This window comes from Anticarsia gemmatalis, chromosome 15 (genome assembly GCF_050436995.1).
Source record: "Anticarsia gemmatalis isolate Benzon Research Colony breed Stoneville strain chromosome 15, ilAntGemm2 primary, whole genome shotgun sequence".
In the NCBI taxonomy this organism is placed as follows: Eukaryota; Metazoa; Arthropoda; class Insecta; order Lepidoptera; family Erebidae; genus Anticarsia; species Anticarsia gemmatalis.
Window position 1 is genome coordinate 8,470,555 of NC_134759.1, and position 14,663 is coordinate 8,485,217.

Genomic DNA, 14,663 nt, shown 5'->3' on the forward strand with positions numbered 1-14,663 from the left:
TCAAAACCACGACCTATTCAACGTCACAATGCCTTTGTATCTACAGATTTGTATCACTTTATGTAAACAATTCGTTACTCACGGTACACTGATTCTCAATTTCAATTGCAAAGTCTTTCAAAGTCGTGTGAGCAAAGAAACTCTCGATTCAAAATTGAGTAAAGTATTCAAATAAAAAGTATAAAACTCATACGACTTCAGAAACTGGTTACTGTCTAAAAAGTGGTATTTTTACACTGATCCTAATTTACATAGAACATTCACGTTGAATAATATTAGCATAAATATATTCAGCTGCAACTTATCTAACCCCAAAGGGCGAAAGTCACAATTTGTAACTTTGGTAACTAATTACACTTTCATGATCAGAAGTTTTCCACAGTTTTGCACTTACAACGTCTTGGACTTGAACTTTGCATCGCATTGGAGAATTTATTAAAGGTGTTATCATAAAATATTAGTTGTGTTTCGTGTAATATTTAAAACGACGGGAACATTAATTATTATAACTTTGTTTTCACGAAATATTTAGTTGCTCTTGAAGGCTCTACTACTTTTTGTAACTTAATACCGGCTTCTCAAATACATTAAGTTATTTATGTATAAAATGAGTCAAAAGTATTTCCCGTAGTATGTAGTTCTGATTATTCTATGAAATCTGAACGTAATATTACAAGCACAACAAGAACTAACGACAACTTATATCAGTTGAGCAAACATTTAATTTAATAATTGCAAAGCTAAACATATCAAATAATAATCCGCTCGTGGTTGCTAAGGGAATACTCAGCAGCATTCTCTCAGAACAAGCTATTAAATGTAACAATTAGTTACAACAATTAGTTCTAGTTTCGTATAATGGCATTGCTGGCTGCATTAATGTTTCCTTACTTTCATTGTTGCACAAAGAGCTCTCGGGATAATAGTACTTGGATAACAGAAGTAAATGGTGTAATCGTAATTTTCACCACGTCCGTTGGGACCTAAAGCTCGGAAAAGCAGGTACTTATGCTATATTTTTATTCTTGCATATTTATGATGTTCCCTAGTTTACGACTGCGACTTTTTGGATTGTCGTTGCATGAATATTTTATTTTTCATGAAAAACGTGCAGATTGGTGTTGGTTTGCACTGAAAAAAAAAGTACGTTGCAATTACTGTCACGATGAAACTGGAATAAAGCTAACGTAAGTTTACATTTTTATTTTGTTTTATCTCCGTATTCTACAGTATCTTGTTGGCAAAAAGCAAGTGTTAAAACATCGCGGATATACAAAAAAAAAAAAAAAATATTTTACAACCCATTTAACGACCTAAACAAATGGCTAATTTGCAAGAAAAAACCACAAAACAGCTTCATCATTCACCACACGTCAGCGTGATTTGTAAATAAAGCCATGATTTTAAAATATTAAACTTTTTACTCGGACCCAAAGCTTGCCACTTAATTAACTTTCGTAATATCGTTTAGACGGTCCATGTGTAACATTTTACAGTGTGATCTCACAAACGGTACCTTTTACAAGGTTTATTCCACTCTTGTAAAGCCTTCCAAAGTGATGATTAATTTCATTAAGTTGTCCTGTTGTGGTTGTCACTTTCAAGACTCGCTGATCGTAAAATAATTAAATTATACCCAAGTCTGTTTTTGTATCAAAGTTTTGTAATTGCTTTGATTTAAATTCTGGATACAATTCGTAGTGGAGACAGATGTCACAATAAAGTTTAACAGCGGTTTTATAATTTTGCGGTGTGTCAAAATGTGTAATGTGTGGTATTCTTTGACAAAGTAAATTTACACTTTGGTAATGTAAATGTCTAACTTCATCTAATGATAGTTTGCCATAATTAGAAATTATATATTTAACAGTAACAGACGTGATATGAACAACAAAAAATAAGGAATGCGGTAAATCTTACTTCATTTAAGTAACTAAAGTATCTGTTCAGCTACTTCTGCTCAATAGCATTATCTACTTCGTCATTCATCTTAAACTTCCCCTTTTACCGTTAGGCAATATTTTATTCAGTATCCCCATATTATTTAGTGATTTCCGCTATTCTGCCGACAAACCAGACAGAATTGAAACCACATTACGTAAGGAAATGTACCTAAAATATTTTTAAAAGCATTCCATTTTCTACTTATATTTTGATAGCATTACTCTTTTGCATAACGTACCACTTAGGCATTTGCATGCACAATTCCGAATAATTTTTAAGTGGTTCCAATTTTTAAATCAAATTTTCATATTCTCAATGTGTAGCTGCATTTCAATCTCGGTATGTGATACAACTTTTAAGAGTTACACCATTATTAAATATATGCCATTAAAATATTGGCACTCTTAACTATTGAAAGATATTTAAAATATACTTCGGTGCTAAGTTGGGTCTTTCAATTTATAAAGAAAGTTACAATATAGTACCGCGAATAACCGCCGTACCTGCAATTAAAACGATTCATAGGTCGCAGGTTTTCAAACGCGTTTTATGTGTCGCTTTTCAAGTGATTCATATAGAATTTATAGAACATAAAATTGTATCGGCACAATAAATACTGAAAGAGGCAGTCACTGAGACAAAGGGCAATAAATATATTTATTACAACAACACACTGGCAAAGTTATGACTTATATACTGGTTCTAATAAATGACGCGATACCCTTTATGATTCTAGAGATTTACTTGAAATGTGATAGTGTACTAGAATTTTGACTGTAGTGCCTGTTGATGGACTAGGTAGATGACGTAATAAATGTATTGTTCGCAGTGAAACGATAGCTATGAATATTATTAAGCTTTTTGTATTGGATTGATGATATTCTTTTACGACGGAATAAAGCAAAAATATGTGACATTAATCCTACAAAAATAGAGAGACTGTATATATTGTTACTAACCCAATGAGTCACTGTTACTTGAAATAAATAAATTTATTATTATTATTTATTATTATATTCTAATGTTCTTCTTATATCTGCTATGAAAAGCACAAATAATTACAAGACTTTATAATAATGGCATAACATATTTACATGCAAACTTTATGCCGTTACCTAGTTCGCTGTGATTTTTTCTACTATCGCAAATAGTAGTTTTATTCGGGCTGAAGAAAATACGATTCACATAAGCAATATTCTGCTCAAGTTGCGGTAGTCGATTGAGGAAACTCTGTAAATATATACTGCATTGATCAATGGGGGTTGGGTTTGCAAAGTTAGCAGTCTGTCACTTCTCATTCATGTCACGTTTCGTCGTTACGAGTCAACCACCCCATCAGTTTCCTTAAATGTCTTAAGAGGGGAATGAAGGAAATCAGGAGTATTTTGAAGAAGTATCTGACACCATACCGTTTAAAACATTTAGTTAAAAATAAAACATTTCGTGTATTAATTAAAAAATTATTCCTAATGAATACTAAGTAGTTAGGCTTAAATTAAAGTTGGCACCTCCCACGCACAAACAAAAAACAAAAAAAAAATGTTAGGCACTTGTCATTTTAGTAGCAGTTTTTGTAATTTAATGCAATGATGACAATATGATATGTTTAAAATAGGCAGAAAGATTATAAAAGAAAGCTTATAAAGTGATGAAACCCGGAAGGAAAAAGGAACAAATCTCAATAAAACCGAAGCGAAACAACAGCCTGATACAAGTGTTTGCAAAAAGCGCAGCACTTATTCGATGCACTCTTTGAATGCGCACTCAGGCTAAGTGTTTTTATTGCTAAATAGAAAATGAACATTGCTTTATTGCTTTGTGATTCGAATTAATGATACTGACTTTAGTTTCTTGTAATTGATATTTTTACACTGTGCTACTTCGAATACTTGTTATGTTGAAATTTCTATCAAATAATAAATTCGTCTCTACTAATTTACAGTTAAAAATATCTATATCGGCATCATATGCAAGATTTAAAAATTTTGAAGACCAAATATAAGAAAACTTGTTTGAAAACCTCTGTCAACTCTGAACTATGAATAAACCAGTCGGCCAGAATTCGTAATTCCGTTATACAGATCTCCAAGCTGACGTCCGACGACTGACTTAAGCCACTTAATCGATTATTGAAACCAAACTGGTCACAGGTGCTGATAAAGTGATATACGATCCACAAATGCTTTAGTGTCGATGTAAGGCACACGATACAAGCTCCTAGCTAACCAGCAGACGATAAATCCAAACATACACTAGTATGGACATAACAGAAATCTGCGCCCATTGTATGCAAACTTGGCGATCTGCCAAGAGGTGCAGTAGAGCAGAAATACTTAACGTCAAACGTTAAACCTTCAACTTTTCATATTGTTCTAGATATCGTCTAGGCTCCGCGCGACTGTGAACTTTTCGAAACCAATTATAATGTTCTAGATCTCGGAATTAAAGAAGTGTGAAACGAGTCTGTTCAAGTTTGTAGTGAAAACTTCGACTCATTCAACTGTGCTCCGTCTTTAAATTAAATGGAATGATAAATTGTTACTGTGCATTGTCAATTAGAAATTGCACCAACCTTTTATAAAACACGACCTGTGATATCGGTTAAATAGAAATATCTATTGCAATTTTGAATTCAAACATGTTATTAAAAGTAAATATTTGCGCACATCAATGTTTATTTATTTTTATGGATAGTAAATACAGTGTACACAAGATAATAACAGCAGCTATTTGAGTAAATAAAAATATATTACAATGTTCATTGGAATAAAAATACATCTACAGAATAATAACAAGGTGACGTATTACGATTCTCAATTATTTTTTATCCTAAAGATACGGTTATTTTATACGGACTTCTCTTTTTATTCTTTCGGCTTTCCAAAGTCATAAAACTTTATGACGGCGGCTGTATCTATACTAAAACACTACGCGACTAGTTTTTCAGTTCGACTAGTTTGACTAAGAGCTTTATCTATAGATTTTTATTTGTCTTACTTTCCCTCTAGATTTAGTTTATCATTCATTCTAGTTATATCATTGATTTTATCTTCATTATCTTCATTGCATCTTGCTTCGAATTCTTAATCTTAAGATATTTTAGATACAACTTTATTCTCTGTAATATCTTCACCTGTGTTTTGTATTTCAGTGTCATTTATATTATCTACTTCTAAGAGCTGTTGGTGACAACATGCTAATGTATTTTCTTGTCCTTTTGCTAACTAAAGTCTAATTTCTCTGTAAATTTCAAAATCGGGATAAACAATGTCATCATGCATCATTGTTTCCTGTATATTTAGTTATAAACGTATTGCGTTAGGTATGTTCAATTAATTATTATTATATCGTATTTTATCTAATACCAGAAATTTGCATAAATATATTTATGCATAAAATGGAAATGTAATTTTAATAAATGTATCAGAATTATTAACTGCATTATTACAAATTTTGCTTAATTTAATGATAACTATTGTAGAATAAAATAGCACGTTGAACAACACTGTATATTGGATAAGCACTCAAAATAGATGACAGCATTATTAGATTTAGGAATTTATAGTAAAATGCCATCCATAATTTAAATAAATAGCGTTATGAAAATGTACGCAAATTTAACTAGTATAGCAATCACAAATCAATTAGTTACATTAAATTAATATTTCGTAATGAAATTTCAAATTTTTGGTTCCAATATCGCCAATGCGGACACAAAATTAAATATCGATCGCAATATCATTATACAAAGTATCATTAAATTCTGTTTTAGGCCTGTTCAGGACCTCGGGATCAGATGCCTCAGGTAACTTGATGAGATATCATTTTGTTTTAAATAGTTTGTTGAGCTTTCGAAAATTGTTTGGCGCTATTACCGCTTTTGATATCGCTTTGAACTGTGCCCTAGCTTCACATACGTCATTATTCGTTGCCAAAACAACGCTGTTTAGCGATCGACGAGTTTATTTTTCACTGCATCGTGCAGTTTGGCAACAATAATGACAGATTATGTGCAGGCCGTTAGTAGAATTGAGCTGCGCGCCGAACTTTGAACTATGTGACGGATTTTAGACCTGCCTCATTAGTTGGCTTTGGAGAGCTAACGCTTTCGGGGCGATGGATGCGTTCCCTAAATCTAGCAAGCGTCAATGGGTTTTATTTTTAGATTTATGTGTAACAAGCCTGACTGGAATCGGTCCAGAATTTGTAGTGATATTGACTCCCTTAATTGTGTCGAATGTGACTGTTTATGAATGTATATTTTTTGTGTGTACGTTTATGATTATGTGGAGTTTTGAAGTGCCCATTTGGAAGATCGTCAGCATGATTTTATCTGATGTTGTTTGTTACATGTTGGTTTGTTATTATTATGTTACGTAGGTTGGTATTGGTGTGTATTTTTATATGTGATGACGTCATGTTTTCCAGGTAGGCAGCAGCGAACAGAATGTAGGTCGATTGAACGGAAGCGAATAGAAGGCATTACGTTAACGGCATCTTGTTCTTATATTTGTCAGGCTTCGCTGGCAACAGTGTTCCTAATAAGCTGTATAGGATTAGTGTTGTTTCGAAACATAATCAAGTGTTCATTACTTTCGATAGTTTAATAAGAAGTGAGGAATACAGAAGAATAATACTTATAATACCATACACGTGCAGCTTGAAGTTAATTGAATATGTATGCTTATATTATCTTTTAAATATTTTACACATACCTGTTTATAAATTCAGTAGATTAAAAATGAAAATCTTTTAGACTGACAGTAAAGTAGTAAAAGAAAAAAAAGTAAATCCGAATATCGCATGGTTAGAGAAGTCACAATGCATAATTAATTCGTGATTTCTAACTTCAACGTACATTTTTAGCTACCTGGCGAGTCTACAAATATATTATGCATGTCTGAACTCAGATTCCCGTTTCGTCTCACACTTTATTTAGAACCGAACGTGTATTAAATATATGTAAAGGTCAAAAGAACAAAAGAAATTGACAACGAGACGATAGAAAGCCTATTTGTACATATTATAGGAGGATCTAAAACGTGAAGTATTTGTTGTTCTAAGCAGAGTACACAGTCAGTAGGTACTCCAAGCAGACTTTGTGAGACACTTGATGCTACTACATTGTACTGTAGCTACTAATTGCGTTAAGTCATTGTTTTAAAATTGTCCAAGATACTGCAACTATCAATAGCCTTTAAAACGTTACCTAACGTTTTAAAGCAAAACCCTGTACCATGTCTTCATACCTATGCAGACATGGGACAGGGTTTTGAAAGATAAAATATCGTTCATGCTAAAATAATCATGTGTGCCATCGCCCTAACTTCCGTCGATCCTAAAACTACGGAAGCATCGTTGCAACTTTTTATAGCGGACACGATTTTGGCAGCTGATAGCAAAGCAACTTGAGGCATAGTGACTGAGGAGGGGAGCCAAGACAAGTTTTAACAACTGTGTTATTGTTCGCGTCGAAGTTAACGCTACCCTATTGTTATGTGACCAACGAAATAGTCTAAATGAATCAGTATTTCTTCCGTGCTTTCTATTCAAGACTGGACAAAGCTGCTTATATTTGTTCAACAACTTTACACTTGCCACAAAGAAAAATCGTAAGCTGCTTTCCTGCAAAGTATAAAGCATTTTTGTGCAGTATGTTGAATGTTGCTTTTCTCGGTTTCATTTCAATGAGATCCCTTAAAACCCGTTAAGGTATAATATTAAAATATAAATGTTATGAACTGACCGTTATATTAAAATAAACAAAAAAGAACTGTAAAATTAGGAGGTGATAGTGAGTTTAAACATGTGCTATTTTTTAAAGGCCACTAAAGTTCGGTTGAAGTAGTCGATAATATTGTCAGGAAAAGATTGAAATGTATAATTAAACACCGTTTACTTATTCCTATTAAGTAAAGTACTGGCATAAAAGACTCGGCCCTTCTTTAATAGATCTTGTTATTGGTTTGAATGTAACTCAAGAAAGATTCTCAGAACTGTTACTTAATGCAAAAGCCTTCAGTCCGAAGGTAGAAAACAAACTTATTATCTTGCCCGCAAATAAGGGCTATCAAGATGATTGCTTTGATATCGGCTATGAACAATTTGAAGTAGCGTGTAATCGTATAACAAAGTTATACGTATAATAATGTTACATTGCTGCAATTTGAACGGTAACGTTTCGACTAAAGAAAATTAGAAGCAAAAAGTGTTCATAGAATTTGCACATACTTTTAAGTAGCCAAATGGCCCGGTTTACCTCTTCGAAATATCTATCACATAGCTTATCAAACGGATTTTGATAGCTATTTTTATAATTTTGCTGCCATTTATAAAACATGTGAAGCTTGCCTTAAATATTTTAAACAACTCTAAATTTTTGCATAAAACTAGTATACACGATAAAAGATGTAATGGCTTAATGTTACAAACATAAAGATTTGTACTAGTAATCAATTATTATTCTGATTTATCTTTGGAAATAGTTCTACCGTCTCGCCAGAATGCTTAGCGCATGATTAAACGTTCCAAGCAAGACTGGATCTAGCCGCGCCAACTTGATCTGTAAGGTTAAACCGCCTTGTTTAAACATTATGATTTGTCTTAATTAAATCCTCTTTGAACCATATCGCATAAACAAATACAGTAAACTTCAGCACTATTACTAACTTTTGATATTGTTCTTGGACAAAGATTTTGAAAATTCTCTAAAACATTTATACGAGAAAATAGGAGCGCTGATACATTTTTCAAACGAAATTCGTCTTTTGAATCTCTACAGTTAGCTCGAAAGTGGCACGAAATCTTTTTTATTTAAAATTAATGTTCGCTTTTTCTCGATAGCTAGACCGACAGTGTAACAAAATCACTCTTATGCACTGTTTTATGCAAAATTTTTCTGATCACCAGATGTCAATATAATAAAATTAAACGTGTATATATAGTAATCAAACGAATCAATAGGAATAGAAAAGATAAACTAAAGAATTTTCAAATATCTCTCATAATCCGGCCAATAAATAACATTCTGCTTGAACTATGCTCTGTTTGTACAAAACCGCTTACTCAGCGCCACCAATTGGCACTGCACTTACAGACCAAATACTCCGGGTTTATTTTCAACACTCAAATTCCAAAAGTGCTGCGATTTTCCTAGTATGCTCTTTCTTGTTATCCCGAAAAGGTAACGTTTGTTTCACGTTGGAACACTTTACTAAATATGAAAGAGAAAATACTCTGTATTATTGAAATCTGGATACACAAAAAGGCAAAGAAATGTTAAATAAATAAAATTATTCTGGTAGTTATATATTTGTACATGGCGAAGTATAGAATGGAACTCATAACTTCATGATAGTGAGTGTTTAAAACAATGCAAATTAGGACGTCTAGTCGGAAGAAACAAACATTCGTAGCACTAAAATGTTAGTCTACATTTCATGAAAATATCACTCGTTATAACGTCTGTTACCAAAAGAAAATAGTTCTATTTCCAAACGGTTCCCAAGTTCAGTGTTAACCCATTACTCAACGAATTTATGTTACTATTTCCCTTACCTACACGTGTTGTTAGCCATTACTTTATTAGCGTGAACGAACATTTTTTCATCAATAACCGTCCACAATTGCTACGGGCTGGCTAAACGCTAAAATATTCAACGTCGTTACCTCGGTAACTGATGTATACCGTGTTTACTTCTTGCTTATAATTCATCTTTGTGCTAACACAAATAGTAGGGGCAGAACAAAAAAGACTTGGCCCAATTTAACGGAAAATGGAGCGAGAAACGTAGGTTGACCGATTAATTATTAGTTTGCTATCGAAGCTTCTACTATCGTTGAGACTAAAGCACGCCAGTGGCATCGATTCCCGATAGTGTAGGGCGACTATGATTGCTTTTTCGGTTCGAATACAGTTAATGAGCGCTTTTATAATTTGATCGTACATCGGTACGTTTTTGTCTTTGAAGCAGTTAAAAATAGAAATTGTAATGTAACTCTGGAATTAAAATCGAGATAGTTTTCAAAATAGCAAATATTTTTTATATTATTTCGTTGCAAATGGTCTCATCTAAAATATTTTTTTAAAAGATGTGGAAAACAATATTTTCTTTTTTAAATATATCTTATTTTCTATACCAATATTGGCGAAACATAGCAATATTGTCATAGAATATTGAAATCTAAGCATTGATAGAATTTCAAATAACTTGTAGACAATATTAGCTTGTAACTTAGAATCAATATTGAATATACTTATCATTACCTCGAACATGCACGCATTTGGTACACCACAAGCTTGTTCAATAATAATATTGATATAAAATTTACGTCTTTGTATTCTAGACTTTATCAATTACCATAGTAGCAGTATTTTAATAATATTAAAATAAAGTTGCATGTATTGAAATACTTGCTACTGTCAAATGACGCGTGAATTTAATATAAATACATCTTATATTTTTTGTTTCTTAGGCTATTTAATCGGGTTGACAGTTAACCCATAAAATCGTAACGGACTTCCAGGCAAAAAAAAAATAAATAAAAAATCTACACAAATAAAAGCTACGTAAAAATTATGTAAAAGAAAATGAAAACTAAACAGCTACACCATATAACTAAACGTTGATGAAGATGATGATTTAAATGATATAAAATATTGAAATGAGTTTTAGAGGTACGTCCTTCTACCGATGATTATGTGGTATCCATCTATTAGCACAAGGTTACGTAATACGAGAATAATAAAGGCCCGTTGAATACTATTGTAATAATTAAAATCTGAATGAATATGTTACTGATCAACAGTCTTATTGAAGAATATGATACGGTAATCTTATTCTTATAGGTTGGAGACTTGCCACTGATCGGTAATTGAAGTAGAGAAGTCCAACAAAAGAAGCGGCTGCATGTTGTTAGCAACATTGTATTCGGTATTCTCAAATTTTCTTTAGCAATTACAATTTTATCTGACTAAAAGATAACATAAATTAAAAAATAAACGTTCCGCTTATATTGCACTCCTAAATATAAATGCCACAGCTGTCTAGTTTGAACTACTTTTTTCGACGAAAACAAAAATAGAAAAGCTCTGTGGTTTTTAAACAAGAATTACAAAATATCAACTGCACATATTTGTTTTTAGAACAGACACGTAACAGTACTATGTCCGCACGAATCCAATCGTTGCAGCATGTTGTTAAAAGCGAACCGACCACTTTTACCAGATCGTCCACCGAGCAATCGAATCAGGACATCGTATAGATGGTTTTCTGTTTCATAACAGGAAAGAGCTTTGCTGAAACATGTCAAAGAGAATTCGGTAACGTCATATTGTTAGGCAAAATGTGATTAACCGTTGCAGGGGTACTCGCGGACGTTTCGAGCATGTGGGACGATGTCACACCAAATCAGTCCGACGTACGCTAGCCTTAATAAGATCTGAAAGTTGGCAACAAACAAGACTGCAACGTTGTCGTATCTTTGTGTACCGTCAAGTTTCTAAGACGGATTGTAGAGTAAAATGCGTCACAGGTGAGACGTTCAAGTTTGTTTGTAATTTCTTACATGCTAAGTTGTTGTGAAGGTAATTGGAACAGAATGAATCAGAATCCGTAGTCTTAATCATCAAGAACAAAGAAAATGAGTAACTTTAATAGGATTTTAGATTCCAATCTCAGTTCCAGTTAGTTAGTCAGTTCCATATTAGTCACGTGCACCTATAAGAAATACATTTTGACGACAAGCACTACAAAGAAACGAAATTTAGTGAACAAAAAGAAAAGCTAGTTCTTGAAACAGCTAGAAATGTCAAAGTCAAATACTGCAATATACTCGTATTGCGAAATTAAGCCATTTGCTCAAATATTATCGTGTACAATTTTACATTATATGACGCACACATTCAAAACTTGATACTGACCTAGTGTACCTGTTCAAGGTACCTTTTGACATTAAAGGGGTTACTCTCGTTCACCTAGTAGTAGTAGCACACATAAAAATGGTGTTTTTAAGTTGAACTAATAACTTTGATAAAAAAAGCTACCAACATTGTTATCGCACACCAGCTGCGATTGCAGCTATTTGCATAGTTCTTAACATAATTGCTTAAGTTTAATTATACGTGTGCTATTGCGGTCTGTGCATACATTACTTTACCCTGTTGGCGGTGCGAGAAATCCCTTCTTAGTACGTGATTACGTCACGAAAGGACGTACCAAAATTGCGTACCCCTTCACGAGTTAATTAGGTGTCTCTATGTTTATCGTTTGGAAGAATAATGGTGTCAGGGGACATAAAAAGCGAGGACCTGCATTTGAATGAAACAAATCGGTCGCAAAAAACCTCTGTTACAAAAGTAATCATTTTTTTTTTGGATTTTTTAGCAAAATAGAAATATAAAGTATGAGTAAGAAGAGTGTGGGGCTAATAATATAGTTAAATGTTAACCATTCAATATAATATAATAACAATATTATCTACAATTCTGAATATTTGTTATCTTATTCTTAACTTACTTCTGTCTTCTCTATAGAATACATTCACAATCTATTCAGAAAGTGAAATGCTTGGTACGTAGTTACACTAGTTACATATTAACCTTACATTAATTGATGCTCTATTCCTCGAAAGTCGTACAAGCAAATTTCCAATTACACGTATTAATATTCCAGACAATAACTTACATAACCATAGGTGCAATTGATGGGGATCGCATTCAACGAAATGAATTAAATGTCCGCAAACGGTCATAGCAGAATGCAATATCGGTTTTAAAGCCTTTGTTTTGTTCACGTTCTTCTGTTATGTTTTCATTGAGTATGTATTGCATTTTTATGGATGCACTGCTTCGTTTGTAGCCATAATATTATATGGTGGATCAAATAAAATACTCTCAGTTCACCACGAGATTCTAGGCTCACTCAGGTCTTACCCCCTATTGCATGGGACCAACAATTAATTTGAATTTAACAACATTTTTTCGGAAGCAACTTGATTGTTCTAGACCAAACTTAGGATGTAATCAAGTTTTTTTTGTACTAGGTACAATGTTTCTTTAGGTTAGGTCATTGACCTTTTCTCATTTTGAGGTTTCTTTAGGTAAATAGAAACTTTGAATTACATTGTATTCTCATGCAAATTGAAAACACATAATCTGTAGTTAAACGCTCATAATGGGCAAAGGCAAAAATACTCGAGTGCTTAATAGATGGAATATAAAACAAACGTAATGAAGACATCATAAAATGGTTTATGCTGTGTATAAAACTACGTGTTATGAAATAACTCATTTTATAGCACGCTTACAAACCTAGAGCACGTCAGGTGTACACTTTCAAAGAAAAATGTGTGGCTATACATTAGGGTGTTTCACTTACTAAGGCAAAAAATTAAATGTATTATTTTTCTAGACTTTGCTCGCTTTTCAGATCTCAGTCATGTAAAAGGTATGTATACCAAATTTCAAGCCGTTTGGATAATATTTAGGGGTTGCACACTTTGGTCACTTTTGAATATGTATGAAAAAATACTCAACTATCAATATTCATCACATTTATTAAAAAAACTAGAAATAAAAACTCTAAATAATAATATTCTTTGAATACTAAAATTAATATACATTGTGACTGACGATAAACAATACCCATCAGACAATTTTATAAGATGGTAGCTCAGCTTTAGTGCACTTGGTGACGGCTTTTCCGTGATTTTTGACTACCATCAACAAGAATTGTTATGTAGCTCGTTTTTCACCGTTTCATTAAACTTTTCTTATATTACAACTATTCCTGGTTCTGCAGTATTAGCAGCAGTAGCATTTACTTGGATCCGTAGTAAATCACTGCAGTACTCTGTCAAATCGTGGATTCCAAACAACTCGAAAAAACTCTATGGTTTTTTTTGGTTACAAAATCGCTTACGATAGTTTCTTTAAAGTCCAGTCCTTTACCTTCCAACCACTTCAATTCTTTTCGTTCTGCGGGTACTATTTCCAAATTTTGAAGCAACTTTTCCTTCACTTCTTCACGTAAACATTCATCAAAAGTAGCCAGTCACATGTTTGTTGTATCTGATAGATGTCAGACGTCTTTTGGCCGCTGAAATAGCACTTTTGCCTTCGTCTGGCTAAGAATTTAATAAATGTAGTAAGTCAAGGCATTGGAGCCCATCGGCTTACAGGTGCCTTGTGCTACAAACGGACGTATATGAGACTGACGAAATCATCTACTCTCTTCATTTCTTTCGAATCGCGTTGAAGTATGTTCAATTGTGAAGAGAAAAGAACAATTTTAAGTGCATAAAAATATATTATGCTTTTGTCATCTATCTTGCCTGATGGAATTCTGAAACTGAAGTTGATTTCAGCCCAACCTTCTAAATAAAGGGAGTGAGAGTTGTAACAACTCTTTGTAGTTCTCTCTTGGATGGTTTTGTCACTTAGAAGATCTAGAATGTAAGTAACCATTATCACCCGTTGTTTTTCTAATAATCCTTGAATAGGAAAGACTTTCCTATTCAAGGATTATTAGAAAAACAACGGGTATCTAAAATTATGGTATATCTAAGATTGTTGTGTATGAATTCTTTACAAGGGTACTATTGACTTTCGTCCACACATCTTGGAATTTAGCACTAGTAAATTTAGCGGTATTTGAGAGTGTTTGTTTCATTTCCTTACGGTGATAATTTAACACTAAAGCACTTGCTCTTTTGAAAGA

General features: G+C 33.0%; 1 protein-coding gene across 18 annotated transcripts in view; it reads left to right on the top strand.

Moving 5' to 3' along the window:
- The window catches only part of SK (small conductance calcium-activated potassium channel), a 256,721-nt gene that overhangs the window by 128,566 nt on the left and 113,492 nt on the right, over window positions 1-14,663 (top strand). For 12 of the 18 annotated variants that reach the window (XM_076123665.1, XM_076123664.1, XM_076123667.1 and 9 more), the window contains one exon: window positions 5,717-5,749. The exons of the other annotated variants lie outside the window; for them this stretch is intronic. In XM_076123665.1, the coding sequence (XP_075979780.1) occupies window positions 5,717-5,749 (33 nt within the window). The remainder of the gene's footprint in view (window positions 1-5,716; window positions 5,750-14,663) is intronic. 18 annotated transcript variants of the gene reach the window in all.